Source organism: Podarcis melisellensis (assembly GCF_964234715.1).
Source record: "Podarcis melisellensis genome assembly, chromosome: 16".
NCBI lineage: Eukaryota > Metazoa > Chordata > Lepidosauria > Squamata > Lacertidae > Podarcis > Podarcis melisellensis.
The window spans coordinates 40,162,674-40,179,251 of NC_138533.1; the positions used below are offsets into that span (position 1 = coordinate 40,162,674).

At 44.1% G+C, this 16,578-nt stretch overlaps 1 protein-coding gene across 2 annotated transcripts in view; it reads left to right on the top strand.

Moving 5' to 3' along the window:
- The window catches only part of KNTC1 (kinetochore associated 1), an 80,897-nt gene that overhangs the window by 41,478 nt on the left and 22,841 nt on the right, over positions 1-16,578 (top strand). For both annotated transcript variants that reach the window (XM_081892891.1, XM_081892890.1), the window contains 16 exons: positions 453-575; positions 762-831; positions 926-993; positions 4,301-4,545; positions 4,706-4,878; positions 5,037-5,137; positions 5,685-5,826; positions 8,017-8,073; positions 9,450-9,613; positions 10,307-10,411; positions 10,640-10,768; positions 11,514-11,630; positions 12,289-12,398; positions 14,452-14,659; positions 15,383-15,472; positions 15,817-15,988. In XM_081892891.1, the coding sequence (XP_081749017.1) occupies positions 453-575; positions 762-831; positions 926-993; positions 4,301-4,545; positions 4,706-4,878; positions 5,037-5,137; positions 5,685-5,826; positions 8,017-8,073; positions 9,450-9,613; positions 10,307-10,411; positions 10,640-10,768; positions 11,514-11,630; positions 12,289-12,398; positions 14,452-14,659; positions 15,383-15,472; positions 15,817-15,988 (2,074 nt within the window). The remainder of the gene's footprint in view (positions 1-452; positions 576-761; positions 832-925; positions 994-4,300; positions 4,546-4,705; positions 4,879-5,036; positions 5,138-5,684; positions 5,827-8,016; positions 8,074-9,449; positions 9,614-10,306; positions 10,412-10,639; positions 10,769-11,513; positions 11,631-12,288; positions 12,399-14,451; positions 14,660-15,382; positions 15,473-15,816; positions 15,989-16,578) is intronic.

Here is a 16,578-nt window from a genome sequence, read left to right on the forward strand (position 1 = left end):
ACATACTCATTCTTTACATTTTTTTCTTTAAATATCCAAACTGTCCATTAGAAATACTTCATATTTAATTATATTAGGTTATGTGCTCTACAGCAGCTAGCTGTTCTACAACTAGCAACTATTGTAGAAATAATTCACATAGTTAACACAATCTTACTTAGTGGTCCATAGCTCAGTGGTAGAGCACAGGTTTGATCCCTGATATCTCCAAGTAGGATCTAAACCCCCATATTGCCAATCAGTATAGACAGTACTGAACCAGACAGACCAAAGAGCTGACTTAATATAAGGCAGCTGCCAATGTATCTGGATCTAACTTAACTAGAATTTAACTGGTGCCACATTGCCAAAGGGGTCTCCAGATGTGTTTTTTGAACAGTAGATCTCTGTGCCCCACGGCAAGCTGTTTGTGAACTGAACATAGAATTAATACATTTTATGTATGCTTTCAGGGGGATGATATTATAAGTTTATTAAAAAAGCTGCCTCCTGTTGAAGCTGTGGAAATTGCAGATAAAATGTTGATATGGGGAAGACTGACATTAGAGAAAGAAGCAGATGACTCTGAAGAAAAGGTAACTTCCAAGAAACTGACTGCTGCTGATAATGTGTAAGTTATCCCCCAAGAGAGGTCAAACAAACATGTTCCCTGTTAAAAGCACAATGCTGTTCTCAAATGTTAACAGTAAAATCTTGCTCTTTGAGGTTGATGGGAGTATTCTCACATTTTCTTTTTCCTGTCCCCTTTCCACTGTCAACAGAAAATGCAGCTGTATATTAAAAAAATTCTTGGGGAGATCCTTGAATTCCTACTTGGTTGTTGTCAGAAAGGTAAATCTTGCATTTATTGTGTTTTAGGTTTTGTAATAAACCATTCAATAACCACGCTTATTCACTCCAACCCACTCTTTTTTTTTTTTGACAGAAAATATTTTGAAAAAAGAGGAATATGAAACAAACTTTAAATTGTTTAAAACTCTTGCAGCCTTACAGGTAAGGATCATAAGGCATTGAATTTTTTCAATGTGCTTTCTAGGTTGAGGTGAATGTACCGTATTTTTCGCACCATTGGACGTACTTTTTTACTTTTAAAAAGTAAGGGAAAATGTCTGTGCGTCCTATGGAGCGAATGTGTGGTCCCTGGAGCCAAATTGCCGGAGTGCGGCACACTCTTGGACTGGTCTTTGGTAGTGGTGGTGGAGCCGTGCTCCCCTGCCGGCAGCCTCGGCTTCCCCCTGCAGCCCCGGGAAGCTTTGGAGCAAGGGGAGGGCTGTGCGCCCATGCCCCGCACTCCTGGGCTGCTGAATGGGGGGGGGCGCGCTCATCTGCCGGCAGCCTCGGCTTCCCCCTGCAGCCCCGGGAAGCTTTGGAGCAAGGGGAGGGCTGTGCGCCCATGCCCCGCACTCCTGGGCTGCTGAATGGGGGCGGGCGGGGGGAGCCGCGCTCATCTGCCGGCAGCCTCGGCTTCCCCCTGCAGCCCCGGGAAGCTTTGGAGGAACGGGAGGGCTGTGCGCCCATCCCCCGCGCTTCTGGGCTGTTGAATGGGGGAGGTGGGGAGAGCCTCACTTGTCTGCCGGCAGCCTCGGCTTCCCTTTGCAGCCCCGGGAAGCTTTGGAGCAAGGGGAGGGCTGTGCGCCCATGCCCCGCACTCCTGGGCTGCTGAATGGGGGTGGGGGGGCCGCGCTCCCCTGCCGGCAGCCTCGGCTTCCCCCTGCAGCCCCGGGAAGCTTTGGAGCAAGGGGAGGGCTGTGCGCCCATGCCCCGCACTCCTGGGCTGCTGAATGGGGGCGGGCGGGGGGAGCCGCGCTCATCTGCCGGCAGCCTCGGCTTCCCCCTGCAGCCCCGGGAAGCTTTGGAGGAACGGGAGGGCTGTGCGCCCATCCCCCGCGCTTCTGGGCTGTTGAATGGGGGAGGTGGGGAGAGCCTCACTTGTCTGCCGGCAGCCTCGGCTTCCCTTTGCAGCCCCGGGAAGCTTTGGAGCAAGGGGAGGGCTGTGCGCCCATGCCCCGCACTCCTGGGCTGCTGAATGGGGGTGGGGGGGCCGCGCTCATCTGCCGGCAGCCTCGGCTTCCCTCTGCAGCCCCGGGAAGCTTTGGAGGAACGGGAGGGCTGTGCGCCCATCCCCCGCGCTTCTGGGCTGCTGAATGGGGTTGGGGGGTGCTGCTCTGCCAACAGCCTGCCCTTCCCCTCAAGCTTTGGAGCAGTGGGCAGGCTGTGCGCCCATGCCCCACACTCTTGGGCTGCTGAATGTGGGTGGGGGGTGCTGCTCTGCCAGCAGCCTGCCCTTCCCCTCAAGGTTTGGAGCAGTGAGCAGGCTGTGCGCCCATGCCCCACACTCCTGGGCTGCTGAATAGGGGTGGGGGTGTTGCTCTGCCAGCAGCCTGCCCTTCCCCTCAAGGTTTGGAGCAGTGGGCAGGCTGTGCGCCCATGCCCCACACTCTTGGGCTGCTGAATGTGGGTGGGGGGTGCTGCTCTGCCAGCAGCCTGCCCTTCCCCTCAAGGTTTGGAGCAGTGGGCAGGCTGTGCGCCCATGCCCCACACTCCTGGGCTGCTGAATGGGGGTGGGGAGTGCTGCTCTGCCAGCAGCCTGCCCTTCCCCTCAAGGTTTGGAGCAGCGGGCAGGCTGTGCGCCCATGCCCCACACTCCTGGGCTGCTGAATAGGGGGTGCTGCTCTGCCAGCAGCCTGCCCTTCCCTTCAAGGTTTGGAGCAGTGGGCAGGCTGTTCACTGAGAGAGGGGAGGAAGAGGACGGAGAGGAGGGGGACCAAGAAGCTGGGTGAAGGGAGATGAGGTACCATAGGTTGCCATGAGTGGAGAGTCATGGTAGAGGGCAAAGGAGAGGGAGCAGTGAAGGGGAGAAATTGTAGACGTCCCCTGAGGAGTTTGGGTGAAAGGAATGGAGAGGAGGAGGCTGGAAAAGGGGACTGTTCTGCTTGGGGGGGGGGGAGAAAAAAGTGGGGAAAAGGAAAGCCTCCCAAGCCTGCCGCTGAGAAGCTCTGCTTGGCTGTTTCTTGACTGTAATTCAAGTAAAGGGAATGTTTGCAAGCAGCTGGCAGGCTGTTCGCTGAGAGAGGGGAAGAAGAGGATTGAGAGGAAAAAATGTGGCATTAGCAATGCTTTGGATGGGTATGAAGATGGTATTTTACATGAAGATAGCGAAGAAAGTGATGTCAGTGACTGTGAGCAACTGAGCTTCATAAATTCTGACTCTAGCAGTGATGAGTTCTTGGGGCTCACAGAAGACTAGAAGGGTACTCAAACCTTAAAGTCTCTCTTCATTTGTTAATGACAGTGATGATGGTTCTTAATGCCATTGTTGACTGCTGTTCACTTTACATGGCTGTAATGTGATTCTGATATACCGGTTGTTTATTAAATACAGTAGTTTATACAACATTTGATTCAGAATATTTTTTCCTTGCTTTCCTCCTCTAAAAACTAGATGCGCCCTATGGTCGGGTGCGTCCAATGGAGCGAAAAATACGGTAATTATTTAGAGGGAAAATGTAATCATGTATGTGTATTTCTTTAAAATACCCACATTCATCATTCACATATATGTGAATTCATCATTTTCATATATATGTATATGATCAGTGCTTTTTTCCTAGAAAAATAGGTGCTGATACTCACCATGAAGTTTTTCCAGTAAGTGCCACACTTTTAACAGCCCAAAAAAGAGGTGGTGGTACTGCGTACCCTTGAGTCCCCCCTTGGGGAAAATCACTGAATATGATTGAACCAAACCTCTTCACTTTCTAACCTGAGGGGTTTGGGGAATGGCATTGCTGAGTAGTAAGATTGCAAGCTCCCATGGACATGGTTCCGGGTTCAGCCTCCAGTACTTCCCTAAAGCAGGGATGAGGAACCTGTGGCCCTCCAGATGTTGCTGGACTACAGTTCCCATCTTCCCTGACCATTGGACATCTTGGGTGGGGCTGGAAGAAATTGGTGTCCTACAACATCTGCAGTGCCACAGGCTCCTCATCAAGTAGTCAAAGCATCTCTGATAGCAGGGCTTTGGGGGGGGCATACTTGGAGAATCACTGCTAGTTCCATAAGAGTCAGAACTGGATTTGATGGAGCTCTATTCTGCACACTATGCGGTGGCTCATTTATTTTCTCAGTGGATTGTGTACATTTCATCACCTCTGAATGAACTTGAGCGCAAGTATGTGTTTAGCTCTGTAAATAAACACAGTTTCTATGGGGGCGAAGCTGGACGTGCAGCTACGCAATTCTATTATTCTATTATTTTCATATTTTTCCTTTCACCCTCTTATTTTATCTTTTTGTTTAGGAGAATTTTAATACCTGTACTTTGGTCGGAGGTCATTGGAATCAATTATTAGTATCTCAGCTCCTTGAGAAAACTGAAGGAAAAGCGTCCAGTTTACAAGATATCAGCATGAAGAAACAGTTGTCACATGTGAAGCTTGACAAACTGGCTTTGCTTCTGCAGAGGAGCAAGCATGAGATGGCCTTAGAACTGGTTCTGAGAGCATTAGATGCTGGAAAAGTTGAAGAGGCACTAAATATATGCAGGTTTAAAAAATACATTTGGGCTTAGCCATTACCAGTCACTGTGCAATCTGGAGTTTTGCATGCTATATTAACTAACTATATTTATTTGAGGTTATTTTTTGACATCTTACGTCTGTTTGTACTTACCTTAATCCTTTCCTTTAAAATTTTGTCCTTAAAGAGATTTTCATGAAGATCATCCTAATGAACAAACAGGACAGTTGCTGTTCTTAGCATGTCAAAAACTTTGTCATATGCTGGGTTCTAGTACTCTGATGGTTATGCCAAAAGGATTAAATCTTCCAGCTGTGGTCAATGAAATGGCATGTCAAGCAGTTACTATTTGCAGTCCAGGTAATGAATAACTTCACATGTTGTTATCTTCTGGAAAAAAATATGGGTTTTTCCATTCATTTTTACATTAAATGAGTAAGAGTTCTTAAAAATTGTTTGAGCTCTTGTATTTTTTTTAAAGGTAAAATATATTTAAAACATTCACACTCTCTTCACAGATCAGATCTTAGATGCATTGGAGCTTTGCAAATACACCTCATTTGCCCTTGAAATTTATGGAAAGTGCCAAATTGAGGACTATGGATTTATATCAAAAGTGGTAATGCAGAATAAAGTATTTGCTGTTCATGGTATCTTGCTCTTCAGTTTAATAATCAAAGTTGTCCCTGTTGTACTAAAATAAAAGCAGTAAGGATGTGTTTGGATGCTTTGTATAGCAATATTTGAATACATGACTTTTCACACAACTTTTCCCTTTTCTTGCGAGGAATCCTATTCGGAATAAGGGAATTTCCCTTAAGATCAGGGAAACGTTGACAGCTATGCACAGGACAGGGTCTTACCCACAAGGACTTTCAGTAGAAACAACAGACACAGGGGTAAACAGGAGGAGAATATGGATTCCCACTTAACAATTTTCAGCTGTGTGTTTGTGTGCTCAGAGCCCCACCCATTTATAACCTTATCAACAAGAGCCAAGCGCAGGTGTTTCCACACACTAGTCTGATTCCTTTTTGTGTGTTCCCCCTTCCACCTTGGGAGGGACAGTTAAGGACCCAGCAAGATATCTGTGCCCTCCCTACTTCATTCATCTTGCTTTTCTTGTGGAGCTTTGACAAAAATGATAGCTAATTCTTTTTGTTTAGACAACCTATTTTGGAGCTGATAAAGACTCTTATGTAGAATGGATGTTCAATGACTTTTTCACTGAAGATGGAGCACTTCTGGACCTGCCCTCTGTGCTTCCTTCTGCATATGAAATTGCTACATCTCTAGTGACCCAAGCAGGTAACCTTTGGTGGCTTAAACTTATTTCCACAATCTTTTCTCATATGAATTAGGGAATTCTGGCACTTTATTCCCCACCCCCCTTCCCTGTCTCTCCAATGCCTCATCTCACTCTGTGTTATTCTTTTTTTGTGCTAGCTAAATTGGTAATATTCAAACCCTTTAGATCCCTACAGTTCACCTTTACGCTATTCAGGGTTAAAATATCGGACATGTTAGTCAATAGTAGTGGCTGAATAGTGACACAAGCATTTGGTTAGTTAACTGGAGGAGATGCTTTGTTGATCTTGTGGAGCTGTGTTCTTTATTTATTGTTGTGGCTTTATTTAGTGTGTGGAGTGCTTGTGTGTCTGTCTATATGTTGCACCCTGCTCTGGGATTGATTTTATTTGGAGAGCTGATTATAAATAACCTGAATAAATAGTACTGCAGTCACCCTCACATGCTATGATAAGACAGGATTGCTTGTTAAGAACATAAGAAGATCAGACAAAGGGCCAATTTAGTCTACTATTCTGTTCTCGCAACCAGATGCCTATGGGAAGCCCACAGATAATACATGAGCGCAATAGACCACTCTCCCCATTTGTGATTATGCGCAACTTGTATTCCGAGGCATGCTGCCTCTGGTTATGGAGATGGTACACAGTTGTCATTAGTGGTAGCAATTGATGGCCTTGTGATGTGCAAATGCAGAAGCGCTTTCTCTCCCTCCCCCCTTGAAGAAAGTAAGAAAAAATAAAACTGGTGGTAATGGAGGAACCACCTGGGAAACCCCCAAGAGAAGAAGGCTCAGAGTCCAGGGGTTGGTGGTAGGGCAACAATGGGTTGTCAAATGTGGAAGACTGGGGAAAGGAGGTGTCGGAAGCTGAAGAGGTAACATGGCTTAGTGAGAAGGGAGAGGCTAGCAGAGAGGTTCAGAATTGGAGGCAGAAAATGAAGCAGGGGAGAAGAGACCAAGAGGCAGAGATGAGGCTGGCTGGTGACAGGTGTCTTCCCCTCCACCCTTGTCTCCCAGAAGCAGAAGAGGCAGAAAAAGGGTGGAGGTGAGGTTGGCGACACACAGATGTAGTCTCTGATTCTTTGGGGGGGGGACCCTGGAGAGGAGGGGACTTCGACAGCTGTGGAGAGGCAGGGATCTTCAATCTCTGCAACTGCTTCATAGGGGCAGGACCTGCCAGAGATGTGTTGCTGTGCTCATTAGGCCCGACACTCTTGTGCACATCTGGTTTTGCTAATAAAGAGTTAACTCCAACTTGCACAATGTGATTTACTGATATTTCTCATCTATTTCCACTCATCCTGTAAATAGTTTCTGCATGAATAAAGCCTTTGAACTCCATAAACTGTAAGTGATGGTTCCAATCTAATTCATCCAAGCTTCAGGGTTTGCTAACATGGTTACAGTGGTACCTTGGTTTGCAAACTGTCTGGTTTCCATACGTTTTGGATTACAAACACATCAAACTCGGAAGTGCGTGTCCTGGTTTGTGAACTTTTTTTGGATTACAACCCATTTTTTTGGATTATGAACTTTTTTTTTTGGAGGCCCCATTGACAAAAGTGCGCCTTGGGTTACAACCTGTATTGGTTTACGAACGAACCTCCGGTAAGGATTATACAGTGGCACCTTGCAAGACGAAATTAATTCATTCTGCGAGTTTCTTTGTCTTGCGGATTTTTCGTCTTGTGAAGCACGGATGCAACCTGGTATTAACGGTTTTAAGAAAAAGGAAACAAACTCGCAAGACGTTTCGTCTTGTGAAGCAAGCCCATAGGGAAAATCGTCTTGCGAAGCAACTCAAAAAACGAAAAACTCTTTCGTCTTGCGAGTTTTTTGTCTTCCGAGGCATTTGTCTTGCGAGGTACCACTGTAGTTGTAAACCAACATACCACTGTAGTCATATCTCGGGTTACAGATGCTTCAGGTTGCGTTTTTTCAGGTTGCGGACCACTGAAACCTGAAAGTACTGGAACAGGTTACTTCCAGGTTTTGGTGGTCGCGCATGCGCAGAAGCACCAAATTGCAACCCACGCATGCGCAGACGCACTGCTGTGGGTTGCGAATGTGCATCCCGCACGGATCACGTTCCCAACCTGAGCGTCCACTGTATTTGGAGGAGGATTATTATCTAAACTGCTGACAGTGTACCAAAGTATTTGGATACAGTTGCTACCTTTCTTTTGCAGACTGGAAGATGTATCCTCTGGACTCAGACAGTTTGGCATATTGTCCATTCAAACAAGGTATTGCATGAAAAAATGGTTACAGCTATAGGGACAAAAGTATATATTTAAATCCTTAGTGGTCCAGAAGTAGAAAGGCATAGTGGTGCTTAACACATTTTTCTTTTTTCCTTTTCTGTTGTAAATCCTTGAGTTTTAACTAGTTATTTGACTCACACAATCTGTTCAAGAATAAATGATTAGGTTACTATTAAAATAGTTACTTTAGATATGCTCAGGGGCTTCAATATGACCTGGAGGATTTTTAAACCCCTTTTTAGCACAGATTGCCCTAGCCCCTACAACCTGTTTTAAAGCTGGCAGAGCTTTAGAAAAGTGTTCCTTTCTGCATTATAACAAAATGTCTGTGCAAATGTCATTTCTAAGTGCAAATGTCATTATATTTGCCTATAGATTAAAATACAAGTCCAGAGTGCCCTTGCATATGGGGAGATAGTTGCTCAGTTACTTGAATCCTGGCATGGATGCTTGTTAGTAGTAGTAGTAGTAATAATAATCATTTATTATTTATACCCTGCCCACCTGTCTGGGTTTCCCCAGCCACTCTGGGCGGCTTCCAACAAAATATTAAAAATACAATAAAACACCAGACATTAAAAATGTCCTTAAAAAGGGCTGCCTTCAGATGTCTTCTAAAAGTCAGATAGTTGTTTGTTTCCTTGACATCTGATGGGAGGGTGTTCCACAGGGCAGACACCACTACTGAGAAGGCCCTCTGCCTGGTTCCCTGTAACTTCACTTCTCGCAGTGAGGGAACTGCCAGAAGGCTCTCAGAGCTGGACCTCAGTGTCTGGGCTGAACGATGGGGGTGGAGACACTCCTTCAGGTATACTGAGGCCAAGGCCGTTTAGGGCTTTAAAGGTCAGCACCAACACTTTGAATTGTGCTCAGAAACATACTGGGCGCCAATTTAGGTGTTTTAATTCTGCTGTTACGTGGTTTAGGTGGCCACTCCCAGTCACCAGTCTAGCTGCCGCATTCTGGATTAGTTGTAGTCACCTTCAAAGGTAGCTTCACGTAGAGCGCATTGAAGTAGTCCAGGTGGGAGTAGCTTTAGGCCACAATCCTACACACACATACCTGTGTGTATGCTCAGCGGGCTGGACCTCTGGGAAGACATTGATCAGAGTGTGCCTACTGGTTGATTGCTGTTTGCACTTTATTTCCTCTGTCTTGCAGGCCATCTTTTGGTTCTGGTTTCAGATCCGCTGAAGTCAATCAGGAGTGTTACCACTGACTGCCATCCCCCCCCCCCCCGTTTATTTTTCAGTGGGTACCTTGCCAAGTTAGCTCCCTACAGTGTGCCCTACAAATCCATAATTTCCAATATAAGCCCAATTGTCATTCTTACAACATTCTGTAACTTTCCCCTCTAGGAATGGATGTTTTCCTATCATGCAGGAATCCCATCTTTGTTTTGCTCAGCAGCTTACAAGAATTTGGCCAATTAGAGTTGGCTTTGGGGCTAATTGCCTCTGCTTTTGGGTCGTTCTTGCAGCATATGACATCAAACAGCGTGGAAATTAGCATGTGTGAAAAGGTATGTGCCAGATCTGCAAGGAACCTACTCCAGTGAGGTCTACTTTAGGCCTGTGCCTAAGGCCAAACTGGATAGGACACCATTTACTCGATTAGCATTTGTGTGAATATACATAGCAGGTGGGGGACAGTGACAGTAGTGAGGCTTGGACTCTCTGCCCCAGCTGTAGTCTTGGATCAAGCACCTGGTAATATCCTATTTGCATGGGAAGTAAGGTTTACATTTTGTGCCAGTGGCAGCCATTATATAACTGTGATCCATAAGTGTTCCTTCCCATGCAAATAGCAGACATGGGGCCTTCTATCTGGATCAACACTGCAGAGGAGGCATATCAAGAGGATCAGAGGATCTATATCAAGACCCCTTCCCCTACACTTGCTATTTACATCATAGAAATGACATTAATGTAATTGCTGAGTCTGTGAGTGGGGTTATGTCTAGTTTTACTCCTCCTAGTTCCCTGCCTATGAAGGTGTTTGCAGAGTGTGTGAGTGGAGGGCAAGATTTTACTTAAAGCAGCTGGGTGCAGTGATCTGACTGGGCTGCTGTCCAATTGTACTACAGCTCAGGCTCTGCTCCTAAGAGCCAAACAGCTTTGCCATGTTTGGATCTTGTTTGTGATGCTTGTAATGTATATGACACATGACTTCATAGCAACAAAATTGTTCCAGCATATTATTCTCTGTCCATCAGCTGTATGACCGGAAGACACTGGATGATGCCAGAACATTCTTCTTAACACTGATTCAAAGATCTGCTTCACTAATTAAAAGCATCATTATGGGCCTATTGCACAAGGTAAGCATGTATTGTGAGGAGGAAATGGCTTTGCAGGGCACCCGATTTCCTCTCCTTAGCTCTTTTGCAGTTCCCGTTCATTTGTTGATACTTGTGCAGGAGAACTTTCTTGGGGGCTGGTGCCCTTTGTTTGCCAAGTGCCATGTCCTTTCCTTATTTACAGAAAATTTAAATTGAGGCAGACTATTTTTAAAAAGAGCTTACTTTAAAGTATTTTTACTTCCAAAGGTTTTCAACAGCCACCTGATAGACCACAACCTTGCACTGGGTTACTGCACTTTGTTGTCCAAAGATGATGTATTTAAAAAGCTCTGGGACGTCATAAATAACATGTCACAGAATTACAGCAAGATTCTGGTAAGTTGTTTAAAACATTTTTCAGTTATGCCTTGTTTCTGGGCTTCCCATAAGTGTCTGGTTGGCCACTGTGAGAACAGGATTCCTCTGGCCACATGCAGGAGGTGGCTCTTGTGTTCTTGTGCTTCCCTCCCCTTCTCCAGCACAGTTGCAAAGATGAGATCTGAAGAATCTGCTTCCATTTGTAAATAATTATTTGTTTAGCCAAGATCATAAATGACTGTTTAAATCAGGGTTCCCCTGAGAATGGATGTAAAGAGGAATTCTGGTTAATTTTAATGAACCAGCGTTCCCCAAGTTTAAATGTACTGGGCAACGTCACTTCAAAGCGAAAACATATGCTTCTTATCACCACCTAGTGGTCATGCCATAGTTTAGTGGGCTTTGTGTGCTCTGTTGGTGACCAAAATTCTGGCGTCATGACACTGTAAGGAACTTACATCTCCCCTAATTGTTCATTTGTTGGAAGACTTATCTACTCTTGCAGCATATGATACTGCACTACAGATTGATGTGATCTGTTGCAGAGATATATTTTTCCCCTTTTTTGTTTTTATTCATTGATTAGATAGTTAAGGAAAAATAAAACCAGTATAATATGAGAAAAGTCTGATTGAATGATAGCATAAGCAATAAGATACAAAAGCATGAGGAGGCTCCTTTTTAAAAATACCTGAAGGGTTTGTGAATGATTGCAAGTACACTTGTGTTTTTCTTCATTACAATTTCTTTCCCCCACAAACAGGCAGTTGGTCTTGTTGGAGTGCAGCTAGCCAGTCACTATGAAGAGACAAACGAAAAACAAGCATTTGAAGAATTAATCACAGATGCTGAATGGGGTATTCAGCTTGGTAAACTTGGTGTGAGTGCTTTTTTGCGTTTGAATTTGGATCAAATGGTTTATTTACATTTCCTGGGAGCTGATTCTTAAATTGGCTCTTTGACCAGAGAATATTTGCACATATATATGATGATAAATATTCCTCCAAACCTTGCTGCTGCACATTTTCTGTTGAAGTTTGGTGACTTTTTGTAATCTGCTCATGACGTGAGTAAAATGAGTGACTGGACCACTTACTGCTGCACAAACGCCAGAAACATGTAAGAACATTTACTATACCCTTCAGTACACTTACTCTAGAGTTGTTTTGCTTAAGTCCTTGTGCATGCTCCAGAGTAAATGAGTTGCAGCATTTGCTGCTGATATAATTTTAAATTGGAGAGATAGGGCCGCTTAGAACAGAGCTTCCACTTCCAGGTGCCAAATTTGGCTAAAACCCACCTGATTCCTAAGACTCCCTCTGCCTAAAGGCATGTCCGTAACAGCATTCCACTCCAGACAAGGAAGCTTAGATCAATTCTTTGTGCCAAAAGAGAAGTGGATGTGTGAAGCTCAAACAAGTAGTGGAGAAGGAGCTGCTCCAGAGGAAGAACTTGAGGGGAGAGAGACATTCTGTTATTCATCAGGCAATGGTGTTTCCACCACTTCCATTTTCTTAAATTCGGCATTATGTTTATAGATCTCTTTCCAGGATTTATTTAGAATGCCCTCAGTAAGGAAGAAAGAGCTTCTAAAAACTTTGGTACAGCATCCAAATGTGGATACAGATCTCATACTAAAATACTGCAGGTAAGAAAGCTAAATATCATTCTTGCTATAAAAGCACCATTTTATTCCATAAACGTTTGTTAAAATAATTTAGAAATATCATTTGCAAACTGCTCTGAGGTATGTGTGTTTTACAATCAAGTGGTATATAAATTTTATGAAATAAAATAAATAAAATGTCTGCCTAATAGGCCCTCTGAACTGGTTTTTTTTAAAGAGATGTGTTCTGTAACACATCATTAGCGCAATGATATTTCATGGTAGCTAAGGTTATCAATGGCTCCTGGCCAGGGTCGAAGGCAGTCATGCTTCTGAATACCAATTGCTGGATACCACAGAAGGAGAGAGGGCTCAGATTTTCCTTCCCACGGGCATCTGGTTGGCCACAGTGAGAAGAGGACGCTGGACTAGATGGACCCCTGTCCTGATCCATCTGGGCTATTCTTATGCTCTTGTGTATGTTCATTAGTGCTGGATTTATACTAGACTGTCCACATATCCTTCCATGTTACTACCTGCTCTGCAAAGCTTCCTCAGTGTTACTGTATTATTGTCATCTGGAGGGGCCACTCTTGCACTTTAGCACAACAAAAGCAGCACAACCCCCCCCCATTAAAAAAATTGATTTGTTGTTAAAAAAAGACAGGATTTCAGCAGGAAGTTACAGGTCATGCAGTGATAAATGAAGCAATATGCCATCCTGAAACTTTTGCAGGCGCAAAAGGTATTGAAAACGGAACTTCATTACTATCATATCCTTTCTCTGGAATTGCTGTACAGTCATATCTCGGGTTAGATGTGCTTCAGGTTGAGCGCTTTTGGGTTGTGCTTCGCAACAACCCGGAAGTAACGGAACGCGTTACTTTTGGGTTTTGCTGCTCGCGCATACGCAGACGGTCAAAATGACGTCATGCGCGGAATCGGCAAATCGTGACCCGCACAGACGCAGGTTACGTTCGCTTCAGGATGTGAACGGGGATCCGAATTGGATCCCATTTGTATCCAGAGGTACCACTGTAATGCTGCTTACAGATTAGATGTAGCCTTTTAACCATGAGTTGTATGATGATCTGATATCACCTGAGTTTCTCTTTCAGTTTGACTACTTCACCAGAAACATGATTAAAGTTAAAACAGACTAGTAATTTTTGAAAATGCAAAATTTGGACTGTGCCAATTCTCCATGTGACGCAAGTGGTGCTGTGGTCTAAACCACAGAGCCTAGGACTTGCTGATCAGAAGGTCGGCGGTTTGAATCCTCACGATGGGGTGAGCTCCCATTGCTCGGTCCCTGCTCCTGCCAACCTAGCAGTTCGAAAGCACGTCAAAGTGCAAGTAGATAAATAGGTACCACTCCGGCAGGAAGGTAAACAGTGTTTCCGTGCGCTGCTCTGGTTCACCAGAAGCAGCTTAGTCATGCTGGCCACATGACCCGGAAGCTGTCTGCGGACAAATGCCGGCTCCCTCGGCCAGTAAAGCAAGATGAGCGCTGCAACCCCAGAGTCGGCTGTGCCTGGACTTATCAGTCAGGAGTCCCTTTACCTTTACCTAATTCTCCATATTAAATACATCTTTGATAAAATGAACTTTAAGGCTAGACACCATCTTCCAGATTGTGTGTTGACTATTGATTCCATTGTTAACATCCTGCCTCCTTTTTTGTAATTAAGCTTAACGTCCCAGAAGTATTTTTTTAGTCAATGGAACATTTCTTTGTTCTGTATGCATTGCACTGGAAGTTAAGATTTAATTTATTAATTTTGGATGTGGTTAAATTAATTTGATTTATGTAAGCTGTTTGTGATTGGCTGTTATTTCTAACTTAATTATTTATATAAGTGAAATTCACTTTTTAATAAGAAATAAATAAATAGAATTATGTATAACTGCTCTGATATCAAATCATCATGAATGTACAATAGAAAAGATGTTTGGAGAGGCCCCCAGAAAAATATTCCCAACTCTTACTGTATTCAAAACATCCTCCCTGACTGAATCATTGGTTTTATGAATAAAGATACATATTTTTTGTTGTATCCCTCCAGTTCCATGTGCTTTTTTCTTTTCTTTTCAGCACTTTCCAGTTGGATACTGATTCAGCTTTGCAGCTTTGCATTGAAACACAACTCCAGAATGCTAGCATGAGTCATGCTGAAGGGTATTGGGGGGGGCATTCTGGGAATCAGACTCAGGCATTGGTAGTGGCCAGAGCTGCAGAAACAATCCCTCTTCTGAAAAGCACTACTGACTTGGTTACAAGCCTCGGTGTAATGTTGCACAAGGTAAAACTTACAGGCTATGTTTATCCCCCAAACCTAAATTCCACAATTTCTATTCCATTGCATGGAATAGGGCAGTATTAATTAGAAGGATGGACTGATTAAGCCTAACAGTTTTTTGCAAATAATTTTTCATACTAATTAGAAGGAAGAGGCTGAAACTCTGTCTAGTTTCAACCCCACCGCTTTTAAGATGAGGCCACCCACAGACCAACCTGCACTTAACTAGATTATGACAGCCCGCTAGACCCATCTCAGGAAAGTACCTCCAGAGCAACTAACTTTTATTTAATACTTCATTACAGAAGATAGATGCCCAACATTACAGTCTCCAAGAGTCACAAGTTGTGCTCAATTTGCTGTCCCTGCCACATGTGATCATTACAGGCACTTAATAGCTGCATGTGAATTTGACCTTGGAATGGTTAGTATTTAACTTTGTTCCATCTAAACCAGGGTTTGTATCTGGTTAGCAAACTCTGGTTATGAGAGAACCTGGTTATCACTATCCATGGTTAAGGTCAGCAGGAGAAGGGCAAGAGCCATTCATGTTTGTGACAGCAAAGTCACTGAGTGGAGGGAGCATGACCAAAGGCTGAGCTTTGTTTCTGTCCTCAGCAGCCTGACGTGTATTTGTTTTTATGAACTTTATCTTCTGGGATTTATCCATTCCTTTTGGTTTGTTCTGTGTTTTTGTTTCCTGTTTGCTTCTAATCCCTGGAACAGCTTGATCCATATGACTATGAAAGGATTGAAAGTCTTCTGACAATCATGGAAAAGGCTGGTGTGGAAGCAGCAGGCATCTCTCTGAATCAGGTAAGATAATGAACTGAGCCAATTGACTTAAGGAATTGCAATCTGGCTTTTAAATGGGGGATCTGTTTGATGAACTATGGATTACTCTAACCCACTGCTGCATATATAATCCATTTTGAAGAGAACCTCTAGAATCACCTAGAAGTTTCAAGTAATACTTGTTACCAGAAACAAGTAGTACTGCTAGTCCATTTGTAAAGTTTGTACTTTACAGGCATTATTCTTAAATAATTTGTTAAGTAACGACATTAGTTCAGTCGCCCTGCCTGAATCTTAATCCAGGTGTGTATATTTATCTTTTGAAAGCCAGCTCTGGAATGAGCATTTTGTCTTCGTCCCTCTAGGCCCTGAAGCTCATAAAACTCCTGAAATCCTATAAAAGAACTTCCACTCCTGGAGATCTGGAACATCAGTATGCCTTTGAACAGGCTATTCCTTTATCACCAGCTGCTCAAACCAGGCTGCCTTTCCACTTGATCTTCTTTAGAACATTGCAGTGTTTCTGGAAAATCATTTGTAAGTTTGCAAAAAATAACAAAACACCACTTTTAAAACTTAAATGAAGAGAGATGCATTTAAAGAATTTTCCCTGCTTTCCTCAGCTGAAAAAAGTTCCCAGAACAGCTGGCAGCAATCATTAACTTAAAAGTAGCTTGCCCTCAGCCTTACAGTCTTACAAGACACAAGAGGAAAAGGGAGTAGGAAGGAATGTGGGGCAGGGAGAAGTGAACTCAAGCACTCTGTGCATGGAACATAAGAAGAGCCTGCAAGATCAGGCCGCTGGTCCATCCAGTCCAACATCCTGTTCTCACTGTGGCAGACCCACAAACAGGACCCTTGCCCAAGATCACTCTCCCTCCTCAGAGTTCCCAGCAACTGGTATGCAGAAGCATTACTGTGTCCAAGTGGGGAGGCGGAGCATGGCCCTCCTGGCTAGTGGCCACTGATAGCCTCATCCAACATGAGTTTGTCTAGCTGTCTTTTCAAGCCCTCGTGCTGGTGGTCCTCGTTGCCTCCTGTGGGAGCAAGTTTCATAGTTTAACTATGCACTGCATGGAAAAGTCCAGAATCTTCAAACATTCAGCTTCATTTCATTCATTCACAAG